Below are 14,778 nucleotides of genomic sequence, written 5' to 3'. Positions count from 1 at the left end.
GTTCTTCCAAGCTCTGATCCTGGGGAGGGGGGGATGCGGCGCAGGGACGAAGATGAGAAAAAGCAGGGTGTACCGCATGGTCTTGGCCACTTGCTTGGGCTCCTTGCTCCTGGTCATCTTCTACTTCCAGAGCAGCCTGAACCCGGCTGCAGAAGACAGGATATTGAGGATCAGCTGGCATGGGAAATCTGGTCGAAGTCCACTTCAGACTCTTTACAAGGGTGACCAGCTTGAGCAGTCCTCCCTGCAGGCAATTCATCAACACAGGAGGGAGCTGCTAAACAGTATGTGCCATCGATACACCCGCAAGCGATGTCTCCTAACTCCAGATGACTTACGGCACCTGGTGGTGGATGATGTCCATGAGATGCTCTACTGCTATGTCCCCAAGGTGGCTTGCACTAATTGGAAGAGGGTCCTGATGGTCTTGACAGGGAAGGGCAAGTACCAGGACCCCCTGGATATCCCAGCACATGAAGCTCATGTACCAGCCAACCTCCGCACTCTCTCCGAGTATAGCACTCCTGAGATCAACTACCGCTTGCGCAACTACCTCAAGTTCATCTTTGTATGGGAGCCTCTGGAACGGTTGGTTTCAGCCTACCGGAACAAATTCACCCGTAGCTACAACACGGCATTCCATAAGCGCTACGGGACCAAGATAATCCGGCGGCACCGTCAAGACCCTAGCAGCGAAGCCCTGGAAAGTGGCCACGATGTGTGTTTTGAAGAGTTTGTGTACTATCTGTTGGATCCAGAGATAAATAAAATGTGCATGCATTTAATGTGTTCAATTATAATCCCCACAAATTTTTCCACAGTGAGGGAGACAAGGGAAATATGAGCCAGAAGTGTCTAATTGTGAACAGTTACTTGGTGTGAGGCAAAACTGTCAATGAGATAAGAGTCTCCTGTGTTTCCCCCTTTTTCCATCCTTGCTGCTGGTGTTTCAGAGAACTCAGAAAAGAAAAAGAAAAAACCCTCTGCATTTTCCCATCAAGTACTGCTCCCATGCAGTTTCCATCAATTTGCACTGGAGGGATGCTTAGTGGATTGCCCACTTGTTTCTGCAGATTTTACTATGTGAGAAAATCTTTACCAAAAGAAATATTTAATTATTTGCCTTGGCTTTTTTTTTCATGTGAATAAGTATTGGGGATGTGCAAAAATGATTGTGGGGTGCTGCTTTTTGTAGGCCTAATCAAACTATGCTCCAGCACCAAGTTCTTCAGTTTAATTAGCAGACCCTCATCCAGGTGAGAGAAATGAATTCCCACAGAACTACATTTTTGTAGGTGATACCAAAGACTGGAAGAACAGTGGGCCTGCGCAGTGTCCACTGGACTAGAATTCTTATATATGAACCTAGATTGGTCTCAGAGAGTGTTTTAAGAAGAGAACAGATTGTCCTTCTGGAATAGCCCCTTCTCTCCACCAGATATGTTTGACCTATCTTCTCTTACCAATATGATAGCACTTGTGGGTGATAATGGGAATCTGGCACATTTGGAGAGCACTGGATTGTGAAAGCCAAACAAAGAATTGATCATAGATCCTGATTTGCCTTTAAACAGTATCTCCCAGAAGACATATCTTGAGTTAATCATGAACGGTGCCTTTTCTGTAGAGCATTGCTATATTGTCTCACTCAAGTCACGTTTTCTGTCTAAAGTAGCTCTTTCCGTTTTCTAAGTGGAAGGATCTATTGTCCTGTAGAAATCAGGGTACCACCCCCACCCTGTAGCTGCTTACTTTCTATTAGGCTAGAATGAATTCCCAAGAGAGGATTGGTTAGTTCAGGGTTTGAATTAGTCAGTTCACCTGTACAGCAATCCAGTATCAATCCAAGCTTTCATTTTAGGAAGTTTAGATTCTGACCATAGCTTTTTTTCTTATGATGAGTCATTTGGCAATAAGATGGAGTGCTCTTATGGGTGGAATGAATGAGTGACAGGAGGGCGATTGTTCAAAGTTACCCAAGGTACTTTGTGATTAATTCAGATTTTGAATTCAAATTCAAATCTGTCTCCAGTTGTCAGCCTTGCAAAATAGACCAGACAAGCAGCACCCTCCGATGAACTAGATATAACTTTACTGTAAGGTTACATTAACAGAATCTTGCAAGTCTGAAAATACCTCTCTTCCACCCCCCTCATCTTTATAATCCAAGAAGCTAAGGAGGGTCCCTTTTGATATGTTTGCCTCACACCATTGGTGGGTTGCCCCTGGTTCGGACCGGTTCTTGAGAACTGGTAGTAAAACCGGGGGGAGGCTCCGCCCACCAACCCCAACGTCATCAGGAAGCATGTGTGTGCAAGCAAAGCGAGCGCTCACACGCGATCCCGCTGCAAACTGGTAGTAAAGCTAAGTAGAACTCACCCCTGCCTCATACCCATTCCTTCTGCAGATTCAGCTATCTCTTATCTAACTATTGCCTAATCTGCTACTCTTTCTCCTGTCTGGCAAAGTCATTCATGCATACAATTGCATCCAGTTTGCAATCTCTAGGATATGTAGCTAGCATATTGTTGGCTGGGAATTCTGCAAGTTTGATCCTAACATATAGGAGATGCACCAGCTTGGGAAGGGTTTTTACTTTGTAAATATGTAATGACTATACATTAACATGTGACCCATGGTGCTGTGTTTTCTTTGGTTTGCAACATTCCCATCCCTTGCTGTGACAACTAATTAATTAGATTTAAAATACCAATGAATTAGAAATCCAATAGCATGGCTAGTCTAGTGAAGAGAAGGATCAGGGGAGACATGATAGCCATCTTCCAATATTTGAGGGGCTGTCACAGAGAGGAGGGTCAAACTGTTTTCCAAAGCACCTGAAGGCCAGACAAGAAATAATAGATGGAAACTGACCAAGGAGAGATTCAACCTAGAAATGAGAGGAACTTTCTGACAGTGAGAACAATCAACCAATGGAACAGTTTGCCTTCGGAAGTTGTGGGACCTTCATCACTTGAGACTTTCAAGAAAAGATTGGACTGCCATTTGTCAGAAATGGGGTAAGGTCTCCTGCTTGAGCAGGGGGTTGGACTAGATGACCTATTAGGTCCCTTCCAACTCTGTTAATTTGTTCAATCTGTTAAATTATTTAAAAATTGAAGTAGGTAGTTGTAGTAATCTCAAAAGATTGTCCAAAAGCATCTGGAATAAAACTAAATGTTTGTCCTTCACAAACCCTTTATTACATCACTATTAGGTAAATCCTTCACTCCTTTGAGGAGAAGATCGTATATTCTGATTGAGACATTCTTCAATTCAATGTCATCCTATGAAGGAAGAGAAACAGGTTAGTCCCCCCAATAGGAGAAAATGGATGTAGCTCAATGCTGAACTGTTGGGTTCTTGGGGTGGTTGGTGGCTGCCATACAGAAGTTTCTTGAAGTTTGCAGGAGAACACACAAGTTCAGAGCACACCTATTCCCAGTTCAATGTCCATGGAGATGGTCAATCATCCAGGTCGTGGTTGCCCCAAAGATAGTTTTGAAAAAGGCAATCGGACTTTCTTTTTCCTTGAAGACCTTTCACTTCTCATTTAAGAAGCTTCTTCACATCTGCTAATCAGAACTGAAGAAGCTTATTGGATGAGAAGAGAAACCTCCTCGGGGGAAAAACAAAGTCCAGTTGCCTTTTGAAAAAGCACCTTTGGGGCACTCATGAGCTGGATGACTGAGAATCTCTTCAGATATATCTGTTTAATCATCATACTGTCCTGTCTTCATTTAGCAAGCTTGATCATTGGGTGCTTTGTCAAATGCTTTGCTGAAATCAAGATATGTTATGTCTACCACATTCCCACAATCTATTATGGACATTTTGGGGGATTTTTAAATTTGTTTGCTTTGGTACTTTGGACTCCTGGCAACTGTCTGCAAAAGCCCCCACGGGGATTTCTTTTGTCCAGGAATATTTTGGAAGTGGTTTGCTGTTTTTTGCTTCCTAGGAGTCTGGGAGGGCGTGTGACTGACCAAGATCATCCAGCTGGCATCAAGGCTAATGAAAGATGCTTTCTTGGTTTCTAGCCTTTAACCTCCACACCAAACTGATTTTCTATTAAGAAAAATCCCCTTAATCTGATCTGACTCAGTTACCCACTCAAGAACAAAGAAACCATCTGCAAGCTTACACATTGTTTTAGATGAGCACAACACAGAACTATTTCTAAGATTTTTGATAAAATTAGTATTCTGCATTTGGTACCCAGGCAGTGGTGGGATTCAAATAATTTAACAACCGGTTCTCTGCACTAATGATTTCTTCCAAAAACCAGTTCATCAAACTGGTCAAAAAGTTAACAACCGGTTCTCCCAAAGTGGTGCGAACTGGCTGAATTCCACCAATGTACCCAGGCCATCTTTATGGGCAGGGGGCGGAGGAGGAGGAGAGAGAGAGAGAGAGAGAGAGAGCGACGGAGGGAGGGAGGGAGAGGAAACCACTTTGTCACGATTTGGTTGACTTACATCAGCGAAATATTTCGGAAGGATTGAAAATAGATTTACAGCCCTGCCTCCATGTGTGGTTATACTGAGATGACGGAAGAGGAAATTGAGGGTCCTCAGCGCTTCCTTTGCAACACTCTTGTTTTGATGGGCTGCACAGTTGACCAGTGGTGTTAAGAATGGCTCCAACATCTTCTTCTGGAGGAAGCAAGGAAAGAAACGAGCAATTAAACATAGTCACTGGAGTTCTCTGAGTCTACTAGCGATAATGACAAACACATAGAAGCCCACAGAACATAGAATAACTGGCTTGAAAGGGAATTTGGAGGTCTAATCCAATCCCCTGCTCAAGCAGGAGACTCTAGACCAGTGATAGCTAACCTTTTTGTCATCGTGTGCCGAAAATTGGGGGGAGTGGGGAGGTCCCACACTGATAACTCACTTGTCAAAGAAGAGAAAAAAAAAAGACACCGTCCCTTTAAATTGAGAAGCCAAGAAGCCTCCCAACTGATCAGCTCACTGCTCAGCCAGGAGATCGCTTGGTAAAGAAGAAGGTGGGGGGAAATGCTGTCGTTTTAAATGGACAGAATGGCTAGAAGCTCCTTTCTTGGTCAGCTGAACAACAAATTGGATAAGAGGAGGAATTCTTATATGATTCAATGTTTTTGAAGTTTTGGGGTTTGTGCAACATGGGCTTTGTGTTTCTAAGAAGGTTTGGGTGATTTCCATTGTGAAGTATCCTGTCTTGAATGAGTTTTCTGTCTGCTTGTAAATGGAGCCGAACTTCCGGCTTCCACTTTCTTTGATCTCTGCTTACAAAGTTTCCTTTATGCAGCTGGCAGGAATGTGGAATTGCAGGCAGGTTCCTTGCTAGCAGCTTGATTATTCCTTAATTATCTGGGATATTTTATTTGGGAAATGAAGAGGGGGGAGTTTGATTCCTTCCCAGAACAGATTAGTGGGGTGGGGAGGAAATGGGGATTTTGAAGTAACCTTCCCCTGGAGTGGAGAGGGAATGGGGATTTTAGGCTTGCTGTCAATCATCAGCCATAATACTAATGATTGTTTTGAACAATATGCAGGTTGTATTACATGAATGGCTATTTTATATGTGAAATTATGACTGAAACCTATATAGGTTCACACTGTCAGGAAGTTTGTCCTTAGTTTTAGGTTGCTTCTCTCGTTGTTGAGTTTCCATCCATTGCTTCTTGTTTTGCCTTCTGGTGCTTTGGAAAATACTCCCCCCCCTTCTTTCTAGCAGCCCCTTAAAAGACTGTTGCCTATCACACCGTTGGGCAAAGCATGTGAGCCATTTCCTCCTTTCAGTGGTCCATGAAAGTGCATCTATAGCAGAGGTCTCTAACCTTGGCCACTTTAAGACTTTAAGACAGCAAAGCTGGCTGAGGAAATCTGGGAGTTGAAGTCCATAAGTCTTAAAGTGGCCAAGTTTGGAGACCCCAATCTATAGTATGTAGATAATAAAGTTGAAAAAAGGTGAACAACATTTTTGCAGAATTATAGATAGGTTGAGGCTGGGTGTGACAAGGAATGGCTGGGAGGGGAGGGGCCAGGCGAGATACCCCTTGACATGAGAGACATTGAGTTGGCCACACCTACCCAGTCATATGACCATCAAGCCACACCCACTGTCACATGACCATCAAGCCACACCCACAAAATAAGCCACGCCCACAGAACCAGTAGTAAAAAAATTTAGAACCCACCCCTGCTCTGGAGGCCCTCCGGAGGCTGGAAAAGGCCGGTTTGCTCGGAAGTCAGCAAAAGGGCCTTTTCCAGCCTCTGGAGGGCCTCTGGGGTGGGGAGATCATTTTCACCCTCACCAGCTTCCTAGAAAGGGTCTGGAGGGTGAAAAACGGCACTTCCAGTCCTACTGGAAGTCGGCAAACAGGCTGTTTCTGACCTCCGGATGGCCTCCAGGGGTGATGGGGAAGGCCATTTTCACCCTCACCAGCCTCCTAGAAAGGCTAGGAGCCTGAGAAAAGCAAACAATGGGCCTTTCCCACCCCCCAGGCCATCCGGAGGTAGGATGCAGCCTGTTTCCCTACTGCTGGTGGGCCCAGAAGGCCTGAAAATCAGCTGGCCAGCATGCGCATGCATCCGATATGGCGACCCGATCCAGCATAATGATTAATGATTAATTGTTCTCACAGTCAGGAAATTTGTCCTTAGGTCTAGGTTGCTTTTCTCCTTGATTAGTTTCCATCCTTTGCTTCTTGTTCTGCTTTCAGATCTACTTGATTTTTCAGATCTTTCAGGGCTACACCCATCTTTGTAGAAGAGACACCACTCTAGCTGAGTCCGTCCTCTTTCTGCTGGTTGTCTTCTCCTTCTTCTTCTTCTCCTTCTTCTCCTTCTCCTTCTCCTTCTCCTTCTCCTTCTCCTTCTCCTTCTCCTTCTCCTTCTCCTTCTCCTTCTCCTTCTTCTTCTTCTTCTTCTTCTTCTTCCCAGCCTTGTAGATATTCCAGAGAGTGAGGTCACACCTGCTACTACCTTGGAAGCCACTCACTTCCTGCCCCCATCTCTTACCTCGAAAGGGCGCTGCAAAAGGTATCCAAGACCTCGGATGCTGAAGAATTGTATGAGGGCATACGGCTCAGTCATCCATTCCATGAGAACATGGAGAATATCTTGCATAATAAAGAAGTTGCCAACCTCCGGGTGATACAGAAGCTGAGGAACAAGAGTTGAGATACGGAGCATTAGCAAAGCCAAGGAAGGGAACTTTCCTGAGAGCCTCTACTAAGAGATGCCATTTTCAGCCATTACGGGGAGAGAAAAAGAAAATAATGTCCTCGTTTAGTGACCGCTGAAAGTCACAATGGCACGAACAAAAGGGACTCGTCCATTTTTCCGACTTATGACCATTGTACCATCCTCATGGTCATGTGATCAAATTTGGGGACTTGCCGGTCCATTTTTATGACAGTTACAGTGTTTCGAGGTTACGTGATCCTTTTTGTGACCGTCTGATAAGCCAAGTCAATGGGGAAACCAGATTCACTTAACAACCGTGTGACTAACATAAGAACTTATACTGCAGCCATTCACTTAACAACTGTGGCAAAGAAGGTTGTACAGTGGGGCAAAGCTTGCGTAAGAACTGTTTCGCTTAGCAACAGAAATTTGGGGCTAAGTTGTGGTCATAAGTCGTGGACAACCTGTAAAAGGAAATCACTGAAAGATCTGGTTTATCCTAAGTATATGATCAAAGAATTGGCTTAAGGACTGCTGCGATCACTTAATGACCACTGGAGGTTCTATGACGGTCATATCTCAAGGACTACAGTATGACAAAAGGTAGTGTAAATGATAGTTGTAAGAATACAAAACTGCCTATAATGCAAAGAGTAAAAGGAATTTGGGTCATTGAGTCTTCCTCCCTCCCTCCCTCCCTCCCTCCCCCACCAAGGACTTCTGGAGGAAGCCATTCCACCAATGAACAGTATACCAGAAGACCTTGGAGGCCTTTTAGTCCAACCCCCTGCTCAAGCAGGAGACCCTTTACTATGCCAGACAGATGGCTGTCCAGTCTCTTCTTCAAGAGCTCCAGTGATGGAGCACCTACAACTTCAAGTTTCTAATCATCAAGTTCTGGTGAACCCTGAGCAACTGTCCTTGAGCTCCAGAATGTTGGGGTGCATCCCAACGTTCAGAGGAGTTCTCCACTCCTCTGAAAACAAGAAAATACCTTATCCCACCAGATTTGAAATCCTAGGCTTAGAAAACTTAGAACTCCGTCGCCTTCGACAAGACCTACGTTTAACTCATAGAATCATCTATTGTAATGTCCTTCCTGTTAAAGACTACTTCAGCTTTAATTGCAATAATACAAGAGCAACCAAGAGATTTAAACTTAATGTTAACCGCTTTAATCTAGATTGCAGAAAATAGGACTTCTGTAACAGAATCATCAGCGCTTGGAGCACATTACCTGACTCTGTGGTCTCTTCCCATAATCCCAAAAACTTGAACCAAAAACTTTCTACTATTGACCTCACCCCATTCCTAAGAGGACCATAAGGGGCATGCATAAGAGCACAAACGTGCCTACCGTTCCTGTCCTATTGTTTTTCTTTTTCTTCTTATATATATATATGCCTATACTTCCTTATATTTCCTCATATATACGTTTATATATTGTATAATCTTTTCTATGATACCTATATATATTGTTGTGACAAATAAATAAATAAATAAAAAATAAGGTCTCCTCACCTCCGAAAAGAAAACCATCCCGATAGTCTTCTCCCGGAGATCGGGGCGGCGCAGGTAGGTGTTGGCTTGTCTAAAAAAGGTCTTGAGCTCCACTTTAGACAAGCTGAACAAGTTCCTAAAATATGGAGAAACAAATATGGAGAAACAAATATGGAGAAATCAGACAAGATCTGCTGGTTAGGGAGAAGAAAATCACCAAGCTAGAGAAATCATGATCTGAATTATCGATAAATGAATTACTCAATGAATTACTCCATTTAGAGAATTTCTCACCCTCCTTCTCCTTCTCTGTCTTTCTCTCGCTCCTTCTCCCCTTCCTCTCCCTTTCTTTCTCTCTCCTTCTCTGACTCCCCCTCCCTCTCTCTCTGTCTCCCCCTCCCTCTCTCTTTCTCACGCTCCCCTCCCCTCCCTCTCCTCCCCTGTAACCTTCCCTCTCTCTCACTTTCACCTTCTGTGTCTTCCTCCCTCTTTCTCTCTCTCTTCCCTTCCTCTCCCCCGCCTTTCTCTCTCTCTGCCTCTTCTTCTTCTTCCCCTCTCTCTCCCCTCCCTCTCTCACCCACTGCCACTTGTAGCCAAGCTCTTTTGACTTTTAATCTCTTACCGGATCAGATGGAAGATTCCTTCAAAGAAACTATCAGGGGTCACCAGCATATCCCAACATCCCAGCATCTCCAAATCATTGAACTCCTCTTCATAGCCAGCACACATGATCAGGTTTTTGATCGTTTGCACTGTGTTGCTAAATCAAAACAAGGAACCAAAGTTGGTGCCAATCATTCAGCCGACCCCCCCGCAAAGCCCAGGCTTGCGCTGACGCCAGTCGGCCTCCCGCTGCTGTGCAGGATAGCTCCAGGTTTCACTTTGGGGCTTGTGCAGCAACCACAAAACACAATGCAAAACAAACAACAAAAACAATAACAAACCGCCCCCCCCCATTTTTTCCTTCTCCCTTCCTCTCCCTTTCTTTCTCTCTCCTTCTCTGTCTTTCTCTCGCTCCTTCTCCCTCAAGTAATAGAGTTGATTATGAGAGGTATGACGGTGATGTTGGCTTACTCTGATCAGAAAGCATTCTATTAAACCATGATGGTTTGCAGTGTCTATGAGCCAATCAGAGGTTAATTGTGGCTGAGCTGGATTATTATGACTGACAGCAGCTCATTTAGTGACCGTTCAAAGTTACCCCACCATGCAAAAAAGTGATTTCTGACCCTTTTTCACACTTACGACCGTTGCAGCATCCTTATGGTCATGTGATCAGAATTCAGACCCTCGGCAACTGACCCATATTTATGACGGTTGCAATGTCTGAGAGTTACGCGATTCCCTTTTGTGACTTTCTGGCAAGCAAAGTCAGTGGGGAAGCCCGATTCACTTAACAACCACGGGACTAGCTTAACCAACCCAACGATTCACTTAATGACTATGGCCAGACAAGTTGCAAAATGGGACAAAGTTCACTTAAGGACTGTTTCACTCAGCAACAGAAATTTGGGGCTCCGTTGTGGTCGTAAGTCAACTTGGGGAAAACCTGTAGGCATCTACCGAGCTTTGTAGAAATGGAGAAAGGATCCAGCTTGGGCCGAGGAGATTCCTTACCCCAAGAGGTTGATTTGCTCTGAAACCTCAGTGACTCTGCTGGATCTCCTGGACCCGCTCTTGCTTGCTCCCAGGAGAAAATAAAGCTGGGTTACGAGGGCGATGAGCAGGTTGGGGAACTTGTGTTGCAGAGTGTTCGCCGCATTAGGAAGGGATAGAAGAAAACAGAGAGCATTGGTGGCCTAGAAATGGGATGAAAGGAGAGTCAGCTTCTGCTCACCAGTTACTTAGATTCATCATCATCATCTTCTTCTTTTAACGACCCCGTAATTCCTTGCTGGGTGGAGCCTGGGCAACTGAATGGAGCTGAGTGTTTACTGGCCGGATGCCCTTCGTGTCACTAATGCGGAGTTTTGTTCAGCAGATACATTCTCATTGTGCCCAGAGAGATAAATATCCACCTCTATCTAGGATTGAGCCTCCAGATTGTGAGGTGAAACAGGTTACTTAGCTTACAGTGTCCAAAACTGGAACTCCTTTGATATGGGCCAATCAGGAGGAAAAAATCCTCATGTCCAGAAAAACTGAGCCAGGAATGTCCATGTCTGAGACACGGGGCAAAATTTGGCTAGAAGTGGGACTTCTGAAACACCGATTCTACACCCCCTTCAGACTTTGATAGGCCAGCGGGGTGTAGATACAGAACAAAAGGGAGACAACGAGTGGCACAAGTGAGACAGAACTGGGGACAAAGAGTTTGGTAATAGAATAGAATAGAATAGAACTTTTTATTGGCCAAGTGTGATTGGAAACACAAGGAATTTGTCTTGGTGCATACACTCTCTACCTATTAGGTTATTGGAGGGGTCCTTGGTGCTGCCTGAGTGTGGGGCTTTTTGTTGCAGATGTTTCATGACCCAAGTAGGTAACATCATCAGTGCTAGGAGAGTTAGGCTTAGAAGTAGGGTTAGGGTTAGCCTCCTCCTCCTCTCCCTCCTCCTCCTCCTCCTCCTCCTCCTCCTCCTGATATTACTTGGTTGAGTAATGAAATGTCTGCAAGAAAGCAGCCAAGCTGATACAGCACCAGGACCTCACAGTCCTCCTCCTCCCTCTTCCTCTTCTTCCCCTCCTCTCCACAAACCCCACTTCCTTCTAGCCTTGATGATGTTACCTAGTTGGGTCACGAGACGCCTGCAATAAAACCACCAAGCTCAGAGAGCATCAAGGACCCCACAGTTCAAACCTGGACTACAAATATTCTCTTCTATGTCATCAAAAAACCACAACAAAGAATGTTCTTTCTGCGCCAACTCAAAAAGCTCAAACTGCCCAAGGAGCTGCTGGTACAGTTCTACAGAGGAATTCTTGAGTCTGTCATCTGCACCTCTATAATTGTCTGATTTGGTTCCTCTGCAACCCAACAAAACAGACACAGACTTCAGAGAATAATTAGAACGGCAGAAAAAACAATGGCTACCAACCTGCCTTCCATTGAGGACCTGTATAGTGCACGAGTCAAAAAGAGGGCTGTGAAAATTTTTACAGACCCCTCACACCCTGGACATAAACTGTTTCAAAACCTACCTTCAAAACGACGCTACAGAGCACTGAACACCAGAATAACTAGACACAAGTGCAGTCTCTTCCCAAACACCATCACTCTGCTAAACAAATCATTCCCTCAACACTGTCAAACTAATGACTAAATCTGCACTACTATTAATCATCTCATCGTTCCCATCACCCATCTCCTTCCACTTATGACTGTATGACTGTAACTTTGTTGCTTGTATCCTTACGATTTATATTGATCTTGATTGTTTCCTGATTGCTTATTTGTACCCTATGACCATCATTAAGTGTTGTACCTTAGAATTCTTGATGAACGTATCTTTTCTTTATGTACACTGAGAGCATATGCACCAAGACAAATTCCTTGTGTTTCCAATCACACTTGGCCATTTAAAAATTCTATTCTATCTATTCTATATTCTCTTCATTTTTTATTGAAAAGTTTTACATAAAAAGCTTTCCCCTCTCCGCCCTCTCCTCCTCCTGATATTACTTGGTTGAGTAATGAAATGTCTGCAAGAAAGCAGCCAAGCTGATACAGCACCAGGACCTCACAGTCCTCCTCCTCCTGATATTACTTGGTTGAGTAATGAAATGTCTGCAAGAAAGCAGCCAAGCTGATACAGCACCAGGACCTCACAGTCCTCCTCCTCTCCCTTCCTTCAAAAACCCTCCCTCCCCTGACTTCCCAGAACAAACACAAGGTATAGTTTAAAATAAAACAAACATATGTAAAATTTTCCTCCTAACTAAGTTATACTCCTGCAATTCTCATCAAATCCTAACCTCCCTCAAAGCAATCAAAAATAATACATCCTAATCATTCAAAGGCAGTCTGATATATCTTAGTCTGATATCTATTTTGGATATGAAAAAATAATTGCTACCAACTTGCCTTCCATTGAGGACCTGTATAGTGCACGAGTCAAAAGAGGGCTGTGAAATTTTTACAGACCCCTCACACCCTGGACATAAACTGTTTCAAAACCTACCTTCAAAACGACGCTACAGAGCACTGAACACCAGAATAACTAGACACAAGAACAGTTTTTTCCCCGAAGGCCATCACTCTGCTAAACAAATAATTCCCTCAACACTGTCAGACTATTTACTGAATCTGCACTACTATTAATCGTTTCATAGTTCCCATCACCAATCTCTTTCCACTTATGACTGTATGACTGTAACTTAGTTGCTTGTATCCTTACGATTTATATTGATATATTGATCATCAATTGTGTTGTAAATGTTGTACCTTGATGAAGGTATCTTTTCTTTTATGTACACTGAGAGCATATGCACCAAGACAAATTCCTTGTGTGTCCAATCACACTTGGCCAATAAAATTCTATTCTATTCTATATTCTCTTCATTTTTTATTGAAAAGTTTTACATAAAAAAAGCTTTCCCCCTCTCCCGCCCTCTCCCCTCCTCTCCCCTTCCTTCAAAAAACCCCTCCCCTCCCCCCCTGACTTTCCAAGACAAACAAAAGGCATAGATTTAAAATAAAACAAACATATGTAAAAATTTTCCCTCCTAACTAAGTTATACTCCTGCAATTCTCATCAAATCCTAACCTCCCTCAAAGCAATCAAAAATAATACATCCTAATCATTCAAAGGCAGTCTGATATATCTTAGTCTGATATCTATTTTGGATATGAAAAAATAATTGCTACCAACTTGCCTTCCATTGAGGACCTGTATACTGCACGAATCAAGAAGAGGGCCGTGAAAATATTTGCAGATCCCTCGCATCCTGGACATAAACTGTTTCAACTCCTACCCTCAAAACGACGCTATAGAGCACTGCACACCAGAACAACTAGACACAAGAACAGTTTTTTCCCGAAGGCTATCACTCTGCTAAACAAATAATTCCCTCAACACTGTCAGACTATTTACTGAATCTGCACTACTATTAATCGTTTCATAGTTCCCATCACCAATCTCTTTCCACTTATGACTGTATGACTATAACTTGTTGCTGGCAATCCTTATGATTTATATTGATATATTGATCATCAATTGTGTTGTAAATGTTGTACCTTGATGAACGTATCTTTTCTTTTATGTACACTGAGAGCATATGCACCAAGACAAATTCCTTGTGTGTCCAATCACACTTGGCCAATAAAAATTCTATTCTATCTATTCTATATTCTCTTCATTTTTTTTATTGAAAAAGTTTTACATAAAAAAAGCTTTCCCCCTCTCCCCCCCTCCCCCCCCCCCTCCCCCTCCTTCCCAAAACCCCCCCCCCCCCCCCCCCCCTTCCCCCGACAAACACCAGGGATAGGTTTAAAATAAAACAAACATATGTAAAAATTTTCCCTCCTAACTAAGTTATACTCCTGCAATTCTCATCAAATCCTAACCTCCCTCAAAGCAATCAAAAATAATACATCCTAATCATTCAAAGGCAGTCTGATATATCTTAGTCTGATATCTATTTTGGATATGAAAAAATAATTGCTACCAACTTGCCTTCCATTGAGGACCTGTATACTGCACGAATCAAGAAGAGGGCCGTGAAAATATTTGCAGATCCCTCGCATCCTGGACATAAACTGTTTCAACTCCTACCCTCAAAACGACGCTATAGAGCACTGCACACCAGAACAACTAGACACAAGAACAGTTTTTCCCGAAGGCTATCACTCTGCTAAACAAATAATTGCCTCAACACTGTCAGACTATTTACTGAATCTGCACTACTATTAATCGTTTCATAGTTCCCATCACCAATCTCTTTCCACTTATGACTGTATGACTATAACTTGTTGCTGGCAATCCTTATGATTTATATTGATATATTGATCATCAATTGTGTTGTAAATGTTGTACCTTGATGAACGTATCTTTTCTTTTATGTACACTGAGAGCATATGCACCAAGACAAATTCCTTGTGTGTCCAATCACACTTGGCCAATAAAATTCTATTCTATTCTATTCTATATAGTCAATCCATTTT

The 14,778-nt window shown here is 43.3% G+C and overlaps 2 protein-coding genes across 2 annotated transcripts in view; one reads left to right on the top strand and one right to left on the bottom strand.

The window, feature by feature from the left end:
* The first annotated feature begins 43 nt into the window (after positions 1-43).
* Positions 44-844, top strand: LOC131203978 (carbohydrate sulfotransferase 11-like). Its single transcript, XM_058194733.1, has one exon. It carries the CDS (start codon positions 53-55, stop codon positions 842-844), a length of 792 nt encoding a protein of 263 aa, XP_058050716.1. The 5' UTR covers positions 44-52.
* Positions 845-3,188: 2,344 nt separating this feature from the next.
* LOC131203977 (maestro heat-like repeat-containing protein family member 7) overlaps positions 3,189-14,778 on the bottom strand; it is a 29,938-nt gene continuing 18,348 nt past the window's right edge. Inside the window, exons 14-19 of the mRNA XM_058194732.1 lie at positions 10,293-10,474; positions 9,298-9,435; positions 8,697-8,811; positions 7,008-7,151; positions 4,518-4,655; positions 3,189-3,287 (exon numbers count right to left, since the gene is read on the bottom strand). Of these exons, the coding sequence (XP_058050715.1) occupies positions 3,189-3,287; positions 4,518-4,655; positions 7,008-7,151; positions 8,697-8,811; positions 9,298-9,435; positions 10,293-10,474 (816 nt within the window). The remainder of the gene's footprint in view (positions 3,288-4,517; positions 4,656-7,007; positions 7,152-8,696; positions 8,812-9,297; positions 9,436-10,292; positions 10,475-14,778) is intronic.

This window comes from Ahaetulla prasina, chromosome 9 (assembly GCF_028640845.1).
Source record: "Ahaetulla prasina isolate Xishuangbanna chromosome 9, ASM2864084v1, whole genome shotgun sequence".
In the NCBI taxonomy this organism is placed as follows: Eukaryota; Metazoa; Chordata; class Lepidosauria; order Squamata; family Colubridae; genus Ahaetulla; species Ahaetulla prasina.
This window is presented reverse-complemented; position numbering and strand designations above follow the sequence as displayed.

Coding starts and splice junctions, on each gene's coding strand:
- LOC131203978 (XM_058194733.1), top strand. CDS start 53: ATGAGAAAAAGCAGGGTGTACCGCATGGTCTTGGCCACTTGCTTGGGC.